The following is a 20,559-nucleotide window of genomic DNA, read 5'->3' as shown; positions in this document are numbered from 1 at the left end:
TTCTCTCAAAGCTCTAAGGCCTAAACCTCACATGAATAAACTATAGCATCTATCCTAGACACGGATGAGATTGAATGTCTTGAGAGGGTGGATGGAGTGTACAAATAATTGCTCTAACTTGTCGGAAAATTATGAACACTAGACAATCCGTTACTACCAAGAGATGATTCACGGCCTTCACATTTCCAATGCCGGATCGCTCTCGTCTTCAAAATAACTTTTTTAATAACAATGTGTCCTGAAAATAAAATATAGGAGAAAATATATGAATGGCAACATAAAATAAGAAATATGGATCTCATAGTGCTGCCACCAAGAGGTCCCTTGAGATCGACATAGGGCATGCAACCTTTCTACTTTAAGATACGTATAATTTGTTTCTTAGTTATACATTACAAAATAATATGTGATTTCTATGTGATTTCTTTACTGGCCCCGTTGGATTTAGTCCCAACCTCTACACTACTTACACATGGTTAGTGTACAAGCGATTGCAACCTGTTCTAGAAACCAAGCCTTTGGTTTAACAGTCCTATAATGGTTCACGTGCCTGCTCATAATTAGGCCTCTACGTGACTTTGTTATTCTCAAGGTCTATCAATCTACTCTTATATTATATAGGTAGGCGTTACGTGTAAGTCTGTGGTTGTTTAAAATTAACCATGGTAATTTTAGTTAATTCCTTTGTCTGATAATCGGTTTATAGTTTTTTTCATAATATAACCTATTATAGTTGATACATGGAGGTCCATGCATTCAGGGCTCAAGAGTATCTCCACCAATCTTCCAATAATCTATCTTCTACAGTAATAAGTAAGTATTGTGGTAGTCCAATGCTATTTTTATTTGGAGAATTGCTATAGCGGTATACAATATATCTTTTAATATCCATATAAAAGATGGAGCTTACATGTGTACGGGAAAAAAGATGGCTGAAAGGTCGTGGTTGGGATGGGTCCATACCATTGGGGGAGATACCGTCGTCTTTATTTAAAGGAAGATGAAGAAAATATTGATGATAAAAAATGTATATTGGAAAATGTTGGAGAGAAAAAAAAAAAGCTGCTAGAGAGTGGAGGTGCTTAACTAATCTTAACGGGAGCATTAGCGCCCGGACATCCGGACGGACCCTCCGCATCCGGACGTCTGTGCCTGCTGCAACACACGTGCCAGCGCCTGCTGCACACACAGGCGAGGCCCGCCCGCGCCACTCCCCCACGCTTCCCTGCTTCTTCCCGCGCCCCTCCACGCCTGCTGCACCTCTCCCTTTCATGCACGACGCCTCAGGCAGCTGCAGCAAGTGGCTCACATTGCAACATGCACAACACCCTCGATCTCTTTTTGAAACATGAAATAATTGCAACATACGTACGAAAACCGCTGAAACATTCGAAACATGCGCCTGAAACACATGCAAAAACACATGAAAAAACACTTGAAAAACAAATGCAAACATATGAACATCCAGATAAAACAATTGCAACATATGTGTGAAACATATGCAACATTCAAATAAACACACTTGCAACATACGTCTGAAAAAAACAAAAGAAACATTGGAAACAGACATTTGCAACCTACGTGTACAATCATTGCAACATATACAACATCCTGATCTACTTTTGCAACATCTGCATGAAATACTTGAAGCATACCTACGAAACATGTAAAACACATGAAACATGCGCTTGCAACATGGGGGAGCCTCGGGGCCAGACGATTCTAGCCGTCGGGGTCGGAGCCGGCGCCGCATGAGCACCACCACCACCACCATCGCTAGCGGCACCGGTCTTGGCTCAGCCAAGCGGGCGGCGTGGGATGAACGAGCGCGACGGGTGGGAGCGAGTGGCGTGGGATGGGCGTGCGGTAGCTACGAGGTGGAGTGAGGGCGCGACGTCCAGACGACAAGGCCGCGGTTCGAGAAGGCTGTCGTGTTGGAGAAGGCCTGCAGCGGGTGGGCGACGTGGTGAATGTGCCCGCGGCGGTCCCGGTTGGCCCGATCATTGGACAGGCCTGGTAACAAGCCGTCCGGATGGATCACGCCTCGACGGACGCGTGTGGGCCAGCGTTGTCGTAAAGACGCCAATGAGCCCCATTCATCCTCTTCTTCCATCATTCGATCACACACACCCCACGAAAGGTCCAAAGCACAGGAGACAACCGCAAGGCAACAACAGCTGCAGAGGAACCTCGCCGGCCGCACCACTCCATCTCTGATCTCCCGCTCATTCTCATTCGTTCCCCTCGCGTCGCGTTGCGTGATTCGATCGATCAGATTCCGTTCCTCTGCCCCGTCCCGTTCCGTTCCGTCCGGGCCGCTGCCGCTGCGGCTGCGCCCCGGCCCCAGCGAGCCCCCGGCCCCGACCCCCAAAGGCTGCGGCCGTCGCAGTCCCATCGATTCCTCCCGCTTCGCTTTCCCACCCGTCGAAGCCGAATCCGATGGTTCCACCCGTTGACCGCCTCCGCCATCGGAGGCCGCGCCGCCTCCTCCCCGCCTTCTTCCTCGGTCCCCGCGCCCGCCTCCTCCTATAGATATACCGCCCGCGCTTCGCCTCATGGCGGTCGGCGGCGACGACGACAGCATGGAGCGGGACTTCGCCGCCAGGCTGCGCCTCGCGCATTCGCCCTCCCCGGCGACGCCTGCCGCCTCCTCCTCCTCCCCCACCGCCGCCGGGGGGATCGCCTTCCGCGCGCCGCAGGAGCAGTTCACCGCCGACGACTTCGTACTCGGCAAGATCTACGGCGTCGGCTCGTACTCCAAGGTTCTCTTACCGCTACTCGCTTACTGCATGGGCGTGCCGTGGTCTGCGCGGCCGCCTGGATCGTGGGAATTGCGGTTATTCACCGAGGTTGGGATGATAAAAATAATGACAGGTGGTGCGGGCCAAGAAGAAGGACACGGGCCGCGTCTACGCGCTCAAGATCATGGACAAGAAGTTCATCACCAAGGAGAACAAGATCTCCTACGTCAAGATGGAGCGCATCGTGCTCGACCAGCTCGACCACCCGGGCGTCATCAGGCTCTTCTTCACTTTCCAGGACACATACTCCCTCTGTTAGTGCCCCTCAACCAACCAGCAGTAGTCAGAACTAACGGTGAAGAGCTACTAATTCGATTGTAAAGTAATGCCGCCCTGGGATCAATACCATGTCTCTTTTGCCGTGTAGACATGGCGCTGGAGTCGTGCGAAGGCGGGGAGTTGTTCGACCAAATTGTCCGGGTTAGTGTCCAGCTGCTTACAATGTGGTTTATTCCTGTTCTGCCTTTGCTTCTTGTGCTCATAATTCGGTTGCAGAAAGGTCGGCTCTCTGAGGACGATGCACGGTTTTATGCTGCTGAAATCGTCGATATATTGGAGTATTTGCATGGCGTCGGCCTAATTCATCGGGATGTCAAGGTAGGTGTGAAATGAAAATCAGGATGGAGTTGCTCATGACACTTTATGTTTATGTCGTATTTGACAAAGGACTGCATTGGTCTTTCAGCCAGAAAATCTACTGCTTACTTCTGATGGTCACATCAAGATTGCTGATTTTGGTAGTGTCAAGCTTACAAGGGATACTCCAATCAAAGTTCTCCCAAATTCAACAAGTAAGACAAAACGTAAACTGCCCTGAATCATCATAGAATTCTGAATATCCTGCTTTTTAATTTTTGTTTTCCCAATGTTTGTGTACAGATGAAAGGGCCTGTACATTTGTTGGAACCGCCGCTTATGTACCACCTGAGGTCCTGAACTCTGCACCAGCAACCTTTGGGTGAGTAAACCTACATCTGATAAACCCACAACAAATCATTACTAGTAGGAAGATCTGTTTTCCTTTATTATACTCAAAGTCTTTGTTTATCATACATGTATGTTTCTATATATGTGTGAGTTGTTTACTGGATTATTAAGAATCAACATCACACTATTATTGACAACACTAGATACGTGAGATATTCAGACTGCATTGTCCTCACAGTCATCAGTAATCTAAATGCACATTCGTGCATAAGATGCTGAAGACTTAAAGGTCTGGTTGCTCACATTGCTAGCAACATTCATTGCCCAAGGGATGAATGCATGCCTGGAACCTGCACTTTGTGGTGATATGAGCAAAGAATGTAGACCGATACTTATTTGTACTATGAACTTCATTACAGAAATGATTTATGGGCATTGGGATGCACGCTGTACCAAATGCTTTCTGGCTCTTCGCCATTTAAAGATGCCAGTGAGTGGTTAATTTTCCAGAGAATCATTGCAAGGGACCTCAAATTTCCAGAGTATTTTTCAGCTGAAGCAAGAGATCTTATTGACAAATTGCTGGTATGTATACAAATACCTATTGCTTCTATGGATCATGTACACAAGTTCCTCATTTATTATTCATGCAAATGAAATGTTGTTTTGTTTTATAGAGCCTCTTTGGCAGGGCTCCTGCAGGGGCTTCAACTCCGGCTCCTGCAGGAGCTGTGCCAAACGCCTGTTTTAGAAAGGGCTCCGCATGGGGAGCCGGTCAAGAGCCGGAGCCATTTTTTGCCTGCGCAGGAGAAGCCTAAAAAACGAGCTTCGCGCGGCTCCTTGTTTTGGGTTCACGTCGTCTAGTGCGAAGGAGCCGTTTTGCCAAACGTTTTCCAGAACGGCTTCAACTCCTCCAGAGGAACTGCTCCTTCAGAGGAGGCAGAGTCGGAGCCATTTTCAGAGGAGCCAGAGCCCTGCCAAACAGGCCCATATAAATACCACAAATAAAAACTTGAAATGTGTTTCCAGTGGAAATAACAAGTCCACTATGCAAACAAAGTGTGTTCGAATTCCAACTGCCTACTTTGGGACAAATGAGTGAGTTTGTACCCTGTGGACTGTATTGAGAAACCTATAAAAAACCAGGATTAGTTTAGAAAATAACAAGGATGTTAAGAAATAAAGAAAGTAGCCTAGCCAGTCTTTGCCAGGGCTATCTCTAGTTTGGTAATAGAAACTGCAAGTGTATGTAAGTCAGATTCTGGAAAATCAGTGGATGTTCACCTGCTCAGTTATGCTTACTGTCCAAACACAAAGGTGACTGTTTTTCTTTTAAGACAGTGAATTTGCATTCGTTTCCCTAAAACAGTTTCCATGCCTTTGACCTTTGACCCCAAATTCGAAAACCGTGAATTTGATGTTTGGCTTCACTTTATCCAATATTTATCTTATGAATATGTAGGATGTTGATCCAAGCAAAAGGCCAGGTGCAGGACCTGATGGTTATTCTTCCTTGAAGGAGCATCCTTTCTTCAGAGGCATAGACTGGAAGAACCTGAGGAAGACACGACCACCTAAGCTCGCAATCGATGCAAATGTATTTTTTGTTACATATGTCAATTAAATCTTTACTTTATTCCAGCCTTCACCTTCCTAACAATATCCTCAATCAGGCAAATGAAGATGAGGATGGCCAGGATTCATATTGGTTGGCGCACATGGGAAGTGCGGCAGTCAACCAACAGTCAAATACTGCTGGTAATAATGGTGCCCCATCATCATCTGAAGCGCGCTCCCATATATCTAAATTAGCTTCCATCGACTCCTTCGACTCAAAATGGTAAATCTTGTATATCATGATATTGATTATGCTCTACAAAAGTCAAAATAAAATACAATGTGGATATGGTAGACATTATACTATTTTTTTTCCACAAGTAAGAAATCCATGTTGATGGATATATTGCTTAAACAATGTGGCAGGCAAGAATTTCTGGACCCTGGTGAGTCTGTAGTCTTGATATCAAAGCTGAAGAAGATTAATAAGCTAGCAAACAAGAAGGTCCAGTTGATCCTCACTGACAAACCTCAATTGATCTGTGTTGACCCTTCAAAAATGGTAGCCAAGGGAAACATTATTTGGTCTGATGACCCAAGTGAACTCAGTGTGCAAGTATCAGATTCTTCACATTTTCGAATATGCACGGTATTCATCTAAGCTACTGTTGCTTCTTTAGTATTGTGCTGGAATTTGCATGTTTATCACACCTAATTGAGTTCTCTTACAGCCAAAGAAGGTGTCAACATTTGAGGATGCAAAACAGCGTGCCTGGCAATGGAAGAAGGCAATTGAAGACCTCCAACGCAGCCAAAGGAATTGATTTTCAATTCAAATCAAAACCCTAAACCTCAAATTAGGCATTGTTAATACAGCACATCCTTTTTCACTTGGAGGAACATGAGGGGGTTTATTTCTCCTGCCATCCAGCCCTGTGCCTGGATCCAAGGAACTTGCTACTCGCTAATTCACACACTGAATGGTGGCCCCCAAGATTTTCCCCATTCCATCAATGTTTTCATATAGCACACAATTTTGTTTGTCACTTTTGTGAACCGTTGCAGCAGATAGCGTCAAAAACAGGCTGCAGTCTGGAAATATTGACGCGGGAAACTATTTCATCTAAACGACTTTAACAGTCTGCCATACTTCATTCTCTCTGTTGTCTTCTGTTCTAGAGCATCTATATCAAGAGTAATTCTTTGATTCCCAATATATTGAATGTTATGAAAAACAGGTCGGTTCAGCAAGAGCTTCAGAACAATACCTAGACACACACCCTGAGGAGCCGAATCACCACCACCGAGCACATAGAGGAATTTGTTTCCCTTTGGATCAGAATCCAATCCGTCCATCTGCAGCTGGGCGGGCGTGACTTCATTGTTTGGCGATGGACATCCGACGGTTCTTACTCCACTCGTTCGGCTTAAAGGATTTAATTCAAAGGCTCCTTTCCCACCTTCAAGAGCAAGCTAATCTGGAAAACTCGGGCAGAAAACAAATGCAAGGTCTTTGCTTGGATCCTTGTGCAAGAGAAGATACTTACAACGGACAACTTGCAAATAAGGGGGTGGCCTCACCAAGATTGCTGCATCCTATGTGATGGCCCGCTTGAAACATGCGTCCACCTATCGCTACTTTGCCCGTTCACAATCGCGGTATGGAGTCAAATCCTAACCTGGGAACACTTTGACAGCCAACTAATACTATCCGCCCATGACCACGTTCACTTATCAATTGGTGGGAAGAGACCGCAGCCAAAGTCGCAAAAGAAGAAAGGAGACGATTCAATGGTTTGGTGGTCTACACAAGCTGGAATCTTTGGAAGCAAAGAAACCGAAGAATATTCAATAACGCCCAAGAATCAGCACCGTAGGTCGCTGCTAGAGTTAAGGAAGACATTGAGCAGCGGCGAAGGGTTTGAGAGAGAGGAGGGGGGGGGGGGGGGGCTAGCAAGCCAGGGATTTAGCCATTGGCCGTGTGTTTGTTTGCGTGTTTTTCAGCCTATGCTTCTATTTCTATACCTGGTTCTCAGATGGTCAGATAGCACCGCAGTCTATAGAAATAGAGGTATATATGGAAGGCGCTGTATATAACCCTTTTCCAATTTCCATAGCGTTGTAATAAATACTAAAACATTGGTTGTGGTATAGGCAAATGTTGTTTTGGGTGATATCTAGACAAATTCCCGACACTTTCATAAGCATGCATCCAAAGAGATTCACGACCACCTGCGCGGACCTGCGGTGCGGAGCACAGGCAGTCAATGCCACGCGCCTCTGAATTTTTTTCCCGTTCGGGAGGCCCGCGCGGACGACTCATCCCTGCGGAGCGGGCGGAGGCAAACAATGCCAAGCGCCTCGTCTCCGCCACGGCGCCGCGCACACCTCCTGTTCGACGGAATGGCCCGCTAGACCAGAACGCCTGACGCCATGGCCTTCCTGAGGCTCCGTCGTGGCCTCCTCTTCCGGGAGATCTCCAGGCGCTGCACGCATCGGCCTCAATGGAAAGGTGCATCCATTTCTCCTCGTACCACTTCCACCCCCGGCGTAGAAACGCTGAGGAGCACTAACGCCGCTGTGTTTTCTCGTTGTTCATGGAAGCAGGAGATTATGCCTCGTGCTTCCGGCGGTACAGGTCACAACACTTCTCGCTCAATGGAGTTGAGGACGTGGCAGAGCAAGGCGTCGAACCGCCTCCGTTATTATCTCTGGCGAAGAACCTGGCTTCTGTCGCCGAGGAGTCGGCCGCGGCCGTCCAGAGGCAGAGGAAGCCACTCACGCGGATGGAGCGGAAGCGGTTGGCTGAGCTCCGCATCAAGAAGAGGGTCAAGGCGCAGCACCTCAACGGCAAGTTCTACGACCTCATGGATAAGGTGGTGGCGAATGCTGAGACGCTGGAGGATGCATACGACATTGTCCGTCTGAATTCGAACGTTGATCTAGCATCTACGAAGGATGATGTCTGCTTTGTCACGCTGGCAGAGCAGCTGAGGAGTGGGGAGTTTGATGTCCGAGGAAATGCTTTTCTCAGTGGTGGCGAAGGGAAAACGAGAAGGACACCTTGTTCTTCCTAGGCTGAACCTGAAAGTGGTTCAGGAAGCGATAATGGTGGTGCTTGAGTTTGTCTATAGGCCTCAGTTCTCAAAGATATCACATGGTTGTCGCAGTGGGTGAGGATATCACTCAGCTCTAGGTTCATATTGATAGAAATCTAGGATCGTAGTTCAGTGGGTTTTTTCTCTTCTATTCGGGATAAACAAGTAGTTCGTCCTAGAGAGAGAACTAGAGGGAGAGAGGGATGTAGAGAGGCAGACGATCGGTGGGCTTGATCGGAGGAGGAAGCCATGACATAGGTGTTGACGACGCGGGTGTTGGTGTAGGGTAGCAGCAGAGTCCGGCGGCGGTGTCGAAGGCGCAGTGGAGGCGCGGTCCAGTGGCGGCGGCGAAAGCGGTGGAGCTTCTTGTCGCTCACAACGCGCCCTCTCGATCGGACTAGGGTCAGGATGTCGGTGGGAACTGGCGGCCGCGGTGAACCTCGTGTCTCGAACCCCAGCCCCCATCTCCTATTCATGGCGCTGCACGATGGGGGCCCACTAGCTAGGAGAACAACTGGGCACCCCTGATCAGGGCACGAGTCAGGGTCCGACTCGGTCGTTGGACCGAGCCATGTGGAGATCAATCTAACATTCTCTCACTTGATCTCACCTTATGGCTTAAACTTATTTCACTTTATTTCTTTCCCATTCCATCCCATATTAGTGCATAGAGCGTGCCTCATCATAACAGTTAGTATCGTTAGATTAACAGCTACAATACATCTATCTGTTTTGAAACATATTATCAATTAGGCCCTTAGTATTCAGAAATCATAGGCTTTCCCGTAAACCTATGTCGACTGTGTGTTCTCTAAACGCACTGGGTGGTTAGCCTTTGGTAAGCGGATCCGTAAGTACTTGCTCGGTGCTTATATGCTCAATGCTTTCAAAATGATTCTGGATTTTCTCCTTTACGATATATAACTTAATGTCAATGTGTTTGGCAGCACACTTGATCTGTTATCATAGGAGTTAACTACTTTAAATGATTATTACCATTGTTAAATCCGGGTACAAATTCCCTTAACCACCTTTTGCCTGTTCCTGAAGCCTCATGGCAAGCTATACTATGGATATGCATCATTGATAATACCACAACTGTTTCTTTAGAGCTTTTTCATAATAAAACTCTAACTGCGAGTGTTAGCTACTACTGTAAATTTCACTACACAACTCGTCAAAGTTTAACATTTGTACCCACAACTATTTGAGAGTACCTGTTCTATCTTACTCAATATGAGGCCTACAATACTTCGTAAAATTGCAAGACATTCTTAACTCCATTCCAGTGATCTATATCTGGACTAGACTTCTCCTAAAACATCATGGATACGTGAGCTACGTTAGAATAAGTTCTTACTTGTACACTCATTAAGCTTCCAACAGCTGAAGCATATGAAACTATGTTCATTTGATCGATCTCATATCGGTTCTTGGAACACTAAAAGTTCCCAAATCTATTACCCTTAACTATAGGAGCAGGCGTAGGTTTACTCGCATGCATACTTTATTACTTTAGAATCTTTTTCTAGGTATGCCTATGCTATAGGCCTAATACACATTTTCTTCTATCTCGATGAATTTTAATTCCTAGAACCAATGACCCTTTACCAAGATCATTCATATTGAAACTCGAGGACAAGAACTTCTTCTTCTCCAATGGCAGATTAACATCACTACTAGTGAGTAGGATGGCATCTATACATAGGATTTGGAAAATAAATTTTTCATTCTTAAACTTTTGCATAAGCACTATTGTCCTCCTCATTCTCTTTAAACCCAAACTTTCTTATTATTTCATCAACTTCAAATACTACTGTCTAGAGACTTGTTTTAACCCATAAATGAATTTCTGTAGGCGACATCCCATACGTTCTTTTGCTTCCACGACAAAACCTTTGGGTTGTGCCATATAAACGTTTTTCATACAAATCCCTGTTGAGGAATGCCGTCTTTACATCTATCTGATGTAACTCTAAATTGTAATGTGCCACTAACGCCATTATGATTATAAAAGAATCCTTGCATGAGACTAGAGAAAAAACTCTCATTGTAATCTATTCATTCTCTTTGCGTAAAGCCTTTTGCTATAAGTCGTGCTTTATATTTTTTCCACATTCCCTTTGGAGTCACATTTTGTCTTGTAGACCCATTCACAACCTACTGTTTTGGCTCCATTATGAATTTCTTCTAAGTTCCAAACATTGTTGGTATTCATCGAATTCATTTCATCTTTCATAGCTTCTTGCCATTTAGACGAGTAAATGCTTCTCATGACTTCTTCAAATGAGGTGGGATCACCCTCCATTTGAATTTCTTCACTAACATAGGCTTCATAGTCATCAGAAAAAATTGGTTTACTAATTCTTTGAGACCTTCTAGGGCCTCAGCTACTGGCACTTTCATATGGGGCTATTGTTGCTCTTCATTGCCAAGAGACAATTGATTCTATAGGCTCCTATATCACAAGATCCTTGTTTACATTATTCATCTTTTCCGAAGAGCTAACAACATGTGTTATGTAAGTCAGACAACATCAATATGTATTGAGAAATTTGTTGCTCTTGAATCACTAGTGGACACACAGTTCCTCTTCTCTTTAAATCTTAGGTCTCTACATACCTTCACATACCATGCTCCCCCAGATTATTCCATCTTCTATAAAGATAGTGTATCTTTAAATTTCTTATTTGGATTTAATTTGTTAAAAACTTTATATGGTGCTTTAAACACCACCTTAATATCTTTTAGGCTCGTCCAGTATGAATTCTGGTTGACTACGCTATCTTCTGATCGGAACTGTAAAAAGTCCATAAATTTAGCTAATTTTCTGCTTAGGGGTATCATTGTTAGGGGTATCATTGTTGTGACCGTTGTACTCCTTCGACGGTCACATTCATCTTAATTAATCTTTATATCACTCTTAATGAAGAGTATCTTTCTTAATTGATCTTTATCTCACTCTTAATGAAGAATATCCTTCTTAATTGATCTTTATCTCACTTTTAATGAAGAATATCTTTCTTAATTGATCTTTATCTCACTCTTAATTGCTCTCACAATCCTTCCCCTCGAAATATGGTATAAACTTTACGGCCATAATTTTAAAAACTATTCGGAAAACTTATGAACGAGGATACACTTATGACTTCATTCACATGATTATGTCATGCAAACAAAGTTATTTCTTGATTCGTATAGGAGTACACTTTCCTCATTCCGCTTCAAGAACTCAACGAGGTCTTTTATTAGCAGTACTTTTGCAAGTCACGCTTGCACGTTTTTCTTATCCTTTGGTTAATATTGACCATGACAGTGCTTTTCTATTGTGCCATGGTCAATACTAGGATAGCATAAGAGCTATCCCAACTTCTCTCGCTATGCAGGATAAATCTATATACAAACACACATGCTTAATCCAACGTTGGTCAAATTAGACATGTATGTTACTTATTGCAACTCTTATCATAATGATGGAAAAAATATATACTATTTACTATAACAAAAACTTAGTCACGACGACTAAAACATTCACTTATACTTCATTTTTCAATTAAATCTTTCCATTGGTTTCAATTTAATCAGAAAATTAATAAACTAATAAAAAACAGTCCAGAACTAGCTTAACTCAAGCCTTTTCATTCACATAGCCTAGCATTGCAGCCCGTTGGCATGCAGCCGAGTGATCTCGTCGGTTAAAATTAAAACATACAAGGTGCTTCTGCATCAATTATACATTAGGCAGAAAATAGAATTAATGCATAAAACTCATAAATTAACTTGAAAGACTTATAACTACTCTTGAAAATTAAATTCTTCCGTTGGATCGAATTTAATAGAAGATAATCAACATCATTGCAGTGGTAACATGAGAATAAAATGCATTCTACTAGTTTAGTTGCATTTCTTGGTCGTTATCTACTCTCTAAAAAATTGATCACTCTGGTTGTAACACCTCGGGTGTTTAAATATTAAAATCTGACATGTCATCATATGCATTGCAAAGCATTTGGCATTTGGTGAAAACTTTGATGTGCATTTACTAAAACAAGTTTACATTTGTGTAATGAGTTTTGAATTGTATTGTTTGACTCAAGTTCAAAGTTTGTCTGGGTTTTGAATTTTTCGAGAAAACCCCGCTTTTCAGTATTTAAACTCTACCCTGAAAATCCATTTCAAAATCTAAGCATATTTTGGGGTTGGGCCCAAAAGCAAAAGTGTAGAGTTTGGCAAGTTAAGCAAAGTTTATCTTTGGAGTTTTTCAAGTTGTTTAGAAAAATTTCGAGTAATTCAAAAAGACGTAATTCGTTAAATTTCCCTATTCAAATTCAAAAGTTCATTTCAAAATCTAGACCGAATTAGGAGATGGTTATAAAAGCAAAGTTGTAGAACTTTTGATTTTGAACAACTTTTGTTTTTGGAGATTTTTGAGTTGTTATGAAAATTTGAGAGTAATTTGTTAATTTTGGCGAATGGCAAACTTGTAAATATTGTGAACAGTGTTCACCGCCGAAGCTACATGGCCGGCGACCGTCTTCGGCGTTCCAGGCGCGCGCGTGGTGGCCTTGTCTTCGCGCTGGCGCGGGAAAGGCGTCGCCGTGGCTTCTCCTTGCTTCCTTGGCCGCCCTATAAAGCTCCGACGCCGTCGTCGTTGTTCTTCCTTCGCCCTCTGTTTTTCCCGACGTTGCCGATCATCTCCGGTGAGCCCTCATCGTCGAACCAGTGCCCCTGCCATTGCAGCAAAGCATCCATTAGCTCTACCTTATCCTTACGCGCTCAGCCAACCCATCAATTCATCTTAATTTCGTTGGGAACCACCACTCGTCGTGTTTCTTCTCCACGGCCGGCAGCCCCACCGTCGAGCCCGCGTCGCCGTGGCCAGCACGCTACGGTGAGTCCTTGCCCTTGCCGAGTCTTGCTTCGGCTTCGCCGCAATGATGTAGTGCTTTGTGACCCATTGATTTCTCATTTTGACCACCACAGCTACCGGAGCATCGCCGTCGTCGAAGATCGCTCCGCCATGACCGCTGTCAACGTCGACCCGTGTCATCGTAGCTTATCCGGTCTCGTTCTTTGCTCCAACGTGTTCGTGGTGAGCTACTGGACCTTCCCATGCCCTCTGTTTCCCCGTTTTTGGCTTCGTTTCGCCGGCGTAGCACTGCCGTGCCACCGCAGCCGCCATGGCCGACGTAGTGCTCGGTCCAGACAGTAATTGGTTGCGTTTGTGCCACAAATCGGTGCGCCGTGATGTAGTGATCATGTTAGTGCATTCGTCGTCGCCATTGATCTCGCCGTCGTCGAGATATCGCCGGTCAGCGCCATCATCGCCGTAGTCAAAGCAGGAGGAAGGAGATGACAGGTGGGGTCACCATGTCAGTGACTGTGTAGTTCAAAATGGATTTTTCTATTTTCTAAAATAAATGAATAGTGTCTATTTTTGTTATTTTTGTGTAGATTTATTTAGAGCTCCAAAAATTATGAAAATTTTTGTGTGACCTCTCTATGATGTAAAGTATTTAAGAAAAATATGAAATAATGTTTTTCAGTACTTTTTGAATGTGATAAAAATTGCTCAATTTATTAATAAATGGAATTCCATGATTTTTCTAGACTTATTTACTTGTCCAAAAATTATGAAATTTGTTTTGCCACTTAGTTATCATGTAATGAACATTTACTAAAATTTTGAGCTCGATTAGAATAAGTTGATTTATTTCATAATTTTGAATTAAATAATTAATTCATAAAAGCAAATAGTAACCTTTAGTGATTTAGGTTTTGTTTGTAATTTTGGATTGAGTGATGACCTTGGGTCATTTGTTGTTAATGATCCTTGGCAGTTGATGTATGTGTTACGAAAAAGATTTAGTTTGTTTGACTTGCAACTGTACCACGAAGGAAAGTTATATTCAAATTGTTAATTTTTGTATCCATCATCGAGCATCATATTTCGTATTCCGCATCATGTTAAACATGGCATTGTTATTACGTGTAGTGGACGAAAGTGAATACGTGGTAGTTAATCAAGTTGTTGAGGAGGTTATTCCGTCTGTTGAGGTCGGATCGAATACTTGTGAAACGTTGCAGGAACCGGACTTTTCCATCAACGAAGGCAAGCCCCGATGCATACAACCCTACCTTGTGTTTTATAAATTAATTTCACTTTTGCTTTCCGTTACTGCATTAAGTGATTAGGAGTTAAGTAAGAGCCTAATTGGTGCAATACCACCCTTGTTATTCTATAATTACCATATTACCAGTTTTAAACTCGTTTATGCCTAGTTTTGCTTAGCTATGCGTAGAACGATGAAAGTCGAGTGACTACCTGCCACCTGCAAGTTTTAAATAGGACATTGGTTAATTATGTTAGCATGTGATATGGGAATGTGAAGTAATAAATCTAGACCAGGCGGACTCGGTGAGTGTGAGCCACAAGACATGTAGGTCTTGTGAGCGGTATCTTTTCGCCTGTGTCGATTAAGTCACGTCCGTTGTTGAATTGTATGAGGTGAGAATTTGTAGTACTAACCACATACTCCGGTAAGTCTGAACTTGGCAATTCTATTACGAGAAGGGCTACTCGCGCACTGGGAGTGGAGAGATGGTGGGAATAGCGTGTACCCACATGGCAATGGGCTGGATTGGTGGAGTACTGTATTCTCGGGTGGCGCGGACCCGTTCTTGTTTTAGAGGATCCGAGGGTAGGTTGGTATATGTAGGTCGGAGACCTGCATATGTAGGTCGGAGACCTGCATATGTCGTGTGGTCTAGAATTCCCAGCTGGGTTTATAATTGGTTCGAATCGTCGTTGCTCCTCGGTTATGGAGACTCAACTCACTATTCATCATCGTAGTATTAATAACCGGAACTTGAATAAGGCTTGTGAAGGTGTTGGATATGAAGTTTCATGATCTCAGTGCGGATCGTGTCAGCTTTGTATATAATTCTTGAGAAGTTTTCTATATAAAGAATGTTGTTAAAAGAGCTTTTACGCAAAAGAACTTTGATCATTGTTAAAGCTATACCTTGAATCCCTGAGCCTGCATTCCTAAGTTATCAGTTAATATTTCGGATAAGTCTTGTTGAGTACTTTTGTACTCAGGGTTCGTTGACCCTTGTTGTAGGTGAGCCTCATGAGCAGATCTGTTTTGGATCATGCTGCATGACTATCGTTCGTTCTGACGATGAGAAGTAAATGTATGATCCTTGGGCAGGATGTTTATTTTGTGTGTTATGTATATATTAATTATGCCACTCCACTACTACTATGATTTGTAATAATTATCGAACTTAGTTGTAAGGTTTGAAACAACTGGTTTGTAAACTATGTTACCGTAAGACTTCCGCTATTTTTACTCTGGTTTTGATATTTGAATAAATGTTGTAATACTGCAATGACTCTGTAACGTGATACTGCTCGGAAATTGTGGATGATTCGGAGTTCCCCGAGGACACCCGACAGACTTCTTAAGTTACCAGGAACATATGCATTATTGTCAAAGGTCGTTGGACAGTGACAAGTGCATGTGGGTCCTATAATTTAGGAGGTTCTGCCACACTGGTGTAAAATTTATCAAAGATTTAAACTTTAAACTTAAACTCATAAATAAATTATGATATTGTCATCGTCAACGTTGGTAAGAAAAATAACAATACCATAATTTAACTTAAACAAAAAATTGACTACTCCTCCAATTTAAAATTTTTCGTTGGTTCCAATTTAACTAGAGGATCAACATATTCATAGCAGCGGAAAAATAATAATTCTTGATCAAAAGCATCTCATCGTACTCATCTACTTTCTAGACAAATTTTCCCTTGGGTTCAAATTGAATAGAGATCAAAACTAGACATAAAAACATAAAAAAGAGCTTCCGAAAAAAAACTTATACAAAAATATTACTGTGCAATCCAGCCGTGCGAAAAAGGCGGCCCAAGGCCCATGCGCGCGCGGCGCTCCCCGCACCCAGGCCGCAACCTAGGCCTAGGCCGCCTGTATTGTCTTCGCCCACCTGGGCCGAAAGGCGGCCCGACCGATCATGGCCGTTCGTCTTGATCCGACGGCTCTCCGCGCAAGTCGCGTGAACAAAACCCGCCGCATCCGGCCTGCTCTCCGAACCCTAAGTCATTTGCTTCTTCCCCTTCTCTCTCCACACCGTAGCCGAGTAAGAGAGCGAACGGCGGCGGCCACCGATGGCGGCCGGAGGAAAGATGGCGTCGCCACCGCAGGCCCCCTCGCCGGCGCGCGCATTTGCCTGAGGGTGAGCGCGCCGCCGTCGAGCGGACTTGTAGTGGTGCCCTTAGCCGGAGCTCGAGCGCGCGGGGACAAGCGGCGGCCGACTTTCTTCCCGCATGTTGGCGAGGCGTCGGCGGGTGCATCTTCCCGCGCGACGGCGGTGTCGACGTTGGCGAGGAAAACCAGGTAGGTTCCTCCCCATCTCTGTCCTTTCCCCTTCTAGGGTTGGGGTTTCAACTCGATTCGACTGGATTCGTTCATCTCCTTCTAAATGCTGAAAACTGATACTAGCCCGGGCTAGATCTATAACCTAAACTGACTTTGATACCATTGATAGAAATCTAGGATCATCTAGGCGTAGATCAGTGGGGGTTTTCACTTCTATTCGGGATAAACAAGTTGTTCGTCCTAGAGAGAGAACTAGAGGGAGAGAGAGAGGGATGTAGAGAGGCAGACCATCGGGATAAACAAGTTGATGACGCGGGTGTTGGTGTAGGGTAGCAGTGGAGTCCGACGGCGGTGTCGAAGGCGCAGTGGAGGCGCGGTCTAGTGGCGGCGACGAAAGCGGTGGAGCTTCCCGTCACTCACAGCGCGCCCTCTCGACCGGACTAGGGCCAAGATGTCGGTGGGAACTGGCGGCCGCGGTGAACCTCATGTCTCGAGCCCCAGCCCCCACCTCCTATTCATAGCGCTGAGCGACGGGGCCCACCAGCCACGAGAATGGCTGGGCGCCGATCAGGGCGCGAGTCAGGATCCGACTCGGTCGTTGGATCGAGCCGTGTGGAGATCAATCTAACACATATCTGATGAAATCGGGGTTCCAGATTGGTGCTTTACTGTCCCCTTGCACAAGGAAGTTGATAGTAATGTAATCTCTAAGCTTATTTCGCTAATAAAGGAGAGGATCGAGGGCACCCAGTTAGTTGCATTCTTGCAAAATATGTTTGATGCTAAGGTGATCAATTTGGTATTTGGTGGGTACCCCAAAGGTCATGGGCTCCCCCAAGAAGGTGTACTTGCACCAATCCTGATGAACATATATCTTGACAGTTTTGACCATGAGGTATTCAGGATTTGCTTGAAACATGAAGGCCTTGGTTTAGAGGCAACAAATGTTTCAGAAGACTGTGGGTCAAATTTACAGCGCTGGTTTCGGAGTCAACTTAAGGGCAGGGATGAAAATAGTGAAGGTCAAACAGATTGTCAGACGAAGATAAAGCTATATGCTTGTAGATATATGGATGACATTTTCGTAGCAGTTTCTGGATCCAGAGATGATGCAGAAGATATGAAATCTGAAATGGTTGCTTACTTAAACAAATCACTTTATTTGGATATTGACGATAAATTTCACCTTATGCCAATGAGAAGGAACCCACAGGGCTTACAATTTGCTGGTGTTGTGGTCAGAGTAGAAACGAAGCAAAATGCTAAACTGAAAGCTGTGCATAAGCTGAAGGAGAAGATTGGTTTGTTTGCTTCTCAGAAGCAAGAGATTTGGGATGCTATGAATCTTAGAGTAGGAAAGAAGTGGTTGGCATATGGCTTGAGAAGAATAAAAGAGAGTGAGATCAAGTCGCTTGGCCTTAGCACCCCTTTGCTGGATCACATCGCACAATTTAGAAAAGAGGGAATGAAGACAGATCACTGGTTCAAAACTTTGCTAAAGGTATGGATGCAGGATGTTAATGCCAAAAATGAGCTAAGTGAGGATGTTCTCTTATAAAAAACCAGCACTTGCGCAAGACCTTAGGGATGCATTCTACAACTTCCAGAAGCAAGCTAAAGATTACATTTCATCAGAGATTGCTGAAACGGAAGCATTGTTGTCCAATTTAAAGAGTGAGGAATCAACTAGTACCTGCACTAATGGCAGTGTCATTAAAATTAATGCACCTCTTAGCTATATTCAGAAGTGCCTTCATCGCTATGGTATAATTAATCTCGAAGGTTTCCCTAGGCATGTCTCAGCCCTTGTCTTGCAAGATGATGAGTTAATAGTAAGTTGGTTTGCAGGAATAATTCATCGTTGGGTAAGATGGTTTTCTGAAGTTGATAATTTTAAAGAACTTCAGCTTATGTTTGTCGAACGTGTTAGAAAATCCTGCATCAGGACACTATCTGCGAAGTACAGGATGTATGAAAAACTGACAGAAAAGCGGTTTGAACTTGATGATCATGGCATTCCAATGGTTGAGGAATTTGAGGCAATAATTAAACCTTTAGAATCTAGTTATTCCGTGGCTTCTACTGATGACGCTTTGATGTATGGCATTTCTTGTAGCTGTTTAGTTGTGCTAACACCGTCAAGAGTTATAGTCCCTACTCGACAATTCAACTGCTTTGTCATGGGCTGCCAATCTGCATCACCAAGTATGTATGTGCTTCATGTGAAGGAGAAACAGCGTTTCCCTGGATGGAGGACAGGTTTCTCGTCATCAATCAATGGAATTTTGGATGGTAAACGAATTGGACTCTGCACCCAGCATATTAAAGATCTATATCTAGGGCACATCTCCCTTCGATCAGTTGATTTTGGTTCCCTGCTTAGATGACTCGAAGGTGGTACCTGTGATTTTCTAATAGTAGAAGGCTTTGTACTAACTCACATGATTTTTTTTTTGAAAGATCCGGTAATCCGGCTTTGATTAATAATAAGAAGGAGGAGCATAAAAACATCCGTTACATGCGCGAGCAGCGCACCCCGCCGCAGTCTAGGCTGCGTGGGGTTTTATTACTTAACTAATTACTCACTAACTATGTTAACAACCATGAGCGGCTTGAGGGCCTTACATCCCGCCATGGACCATTGATACGCCATTTCCTTTATTTCCGCTAACAACACTTGTGGCGTTTTCCGATCGTCTCTAAAAACAATTGCGTTCCGTCGGTTCCAGATATTCCATAGTGTCAGTATTGCCATAGTATGCTCCCTCTTCCCTCCTGTTGCCAAAATTTGGCCGAACCAGTCTTGAAGTTCGTTCATGTCCTCCTAGCATGCCGGCTGCAGACTGGCACAGGAGCTCCATGAAGCCACAAGCTGCCAGACCAAACGAGAGTATGGGCATTCGAAAAACAAGTGATGTGCCGTCTCCAAGTTTCTCTCGCATAATGCGCAAAAGTAGTTGTTCTTCCATTGGCGCAGTTGGAGTCTTGCCGCTGTCCACAATCTGTCCTGGAGTAGCAGCCACATGAAAAACTTACACTTCGGCGGAGCCCATGCTTTCCAGATCAAGGTTGGGTAGGCTGATTGGACTTGTCCTGCAAATTGTATTGTGTATGCTGATTTGGCTGAGTACTGGCCTGAGCTTTCTAGAGTCCATATTATGGTGTCCTCTTGTGTGTCATCAAAGTCCGGTCGAACTAACTCTATAGCTGTCCAAAGCTTGAAGTACTCGCCCAGAAGTTCGTGGTTCAGACTGTACGTAATGTCACGGATCCATCTTCCATTTAGCAATGCTTCCCTTACTGATCTGTTTTTGCGCCTGCTGTGCTTGTACAGCTGCGGGCACAGACTGGATGGTGGCCGGCCGTCAATCCAGCTGGAGTGCCAAAAGGAAGCCTTTTTTCCATTTCGGACGGTGACTTTTGTGGCCGCGCTGAATAATGCCATGTCCACGGTATCCACCGGAGGTGCAGTGCCATTCCATGGCCGCTTTGGGTTTGTCCACTGGAACCAAAGCCATCTGAGCCGCAAAGCTCTCCTAAATTTATCCAATTCAATGATGCCCAACCCACCGTACTCCACTGGTTTGGCAACGGTTGTCCATGCCACTTTGCATTTCCCACCAGTAAGCTCGCTGTCTCCCGCCCATAGGAAGCGTCGTCTCATCTTGTCAATGTCCTCAACCATTTGCTTCGGCGCCTTGATCGATGTCATCAGGTATATAGGCATGGCACTGAGCACAGAACGAACTAATTCTCTTCTTCCGGCCGGATT

General features: G+C 44.4%; 1 protein-coding gene and 1 pseudogene across 1 annotated transcript; both read left to right on the top strand.

The window, feature by feature from the left end:
- The first annotated feature begins 2,117 nt into the window (after positions 1-2,117).
- Positions 2,118-6,770, top strand: LOC136459528 (3-phosphoinositide-dependent protein kinase 2-like). Its single transcript, XM_066459376.1, has 11 exons — positions 2,118-2,762; positions 2,875-3,055; positions 3,169-3,221; positions 3,297-3,398; positions 3,487-3,592; positions 3,681-3,759; positions 4,148-4,313; positions 5,191-5,325; positions 5,402-5,568; positions 5,712-5,934; positions 6,017-6,770. The coding sequence occupies exons 1-11, from the start codon at positions 2,556-2,558 to the stop codon at positions 6,107-6,109; spliced, it is 1,512 nt and encodes a 503-aa protein (XP_066315473.1). The 5' UTR covers positions 2,118-2,555; the 3' UTR covers positions 6,110-6,770.
- A 737-nt stretch (positions 6,771-7,507) lies between these two features.
- Positions 7,508-19,174, top strand: LOC136456912 (nuclear intron maturase 4, mitochondrial-like; annotated as a pseudogene).
- Positions 19,175-20,559: the final 1,385 nt, after the last annotated feature.

The sequence above is a fragment of the Miscanthus floridulus genome, chromosome 6 (genome assembly GCF_019320115.1).
Source record: "Miscanthus floridulus cultivar M001 chromosome 6, ASM1932011v1, whole genome shotgun sequence".
Lineage (NCBI taxonomy): Eukaryota > Viridiplantae > Streptophyta > Magnoliopsida > Poales > Poaceae > Miscanthus > Miscanthus floridulus.
This window is presented reverse-complemented; position numbering and strand designations above follow the sequence as displayed.

Bases quoted from the DNA above. Each gene is read 5' to 3' on its own strand.
- LOC136459528 (XM_066459376.1), top strand. From the start codon at position 2,556: ATGGCGGTCGGCGGCGACGACGACAGCATGGAGCGGGACTTCGCCGCC. The intron at 3,056-3,168 runs GTTAGTGCCCCT...TTTGCCGTGTAG, and splicing joins CCAGGACACATACTCCCTCT to ACATGGCGCTGGAGTCGTGC. The intron at 3,593-3,680 runs GTAAGACAAAAC...GTTTGTGTACAG, and splicing joins AGTTCTCCCAAATTCAACAA to ATGAAAGGGCCTGTACATTT.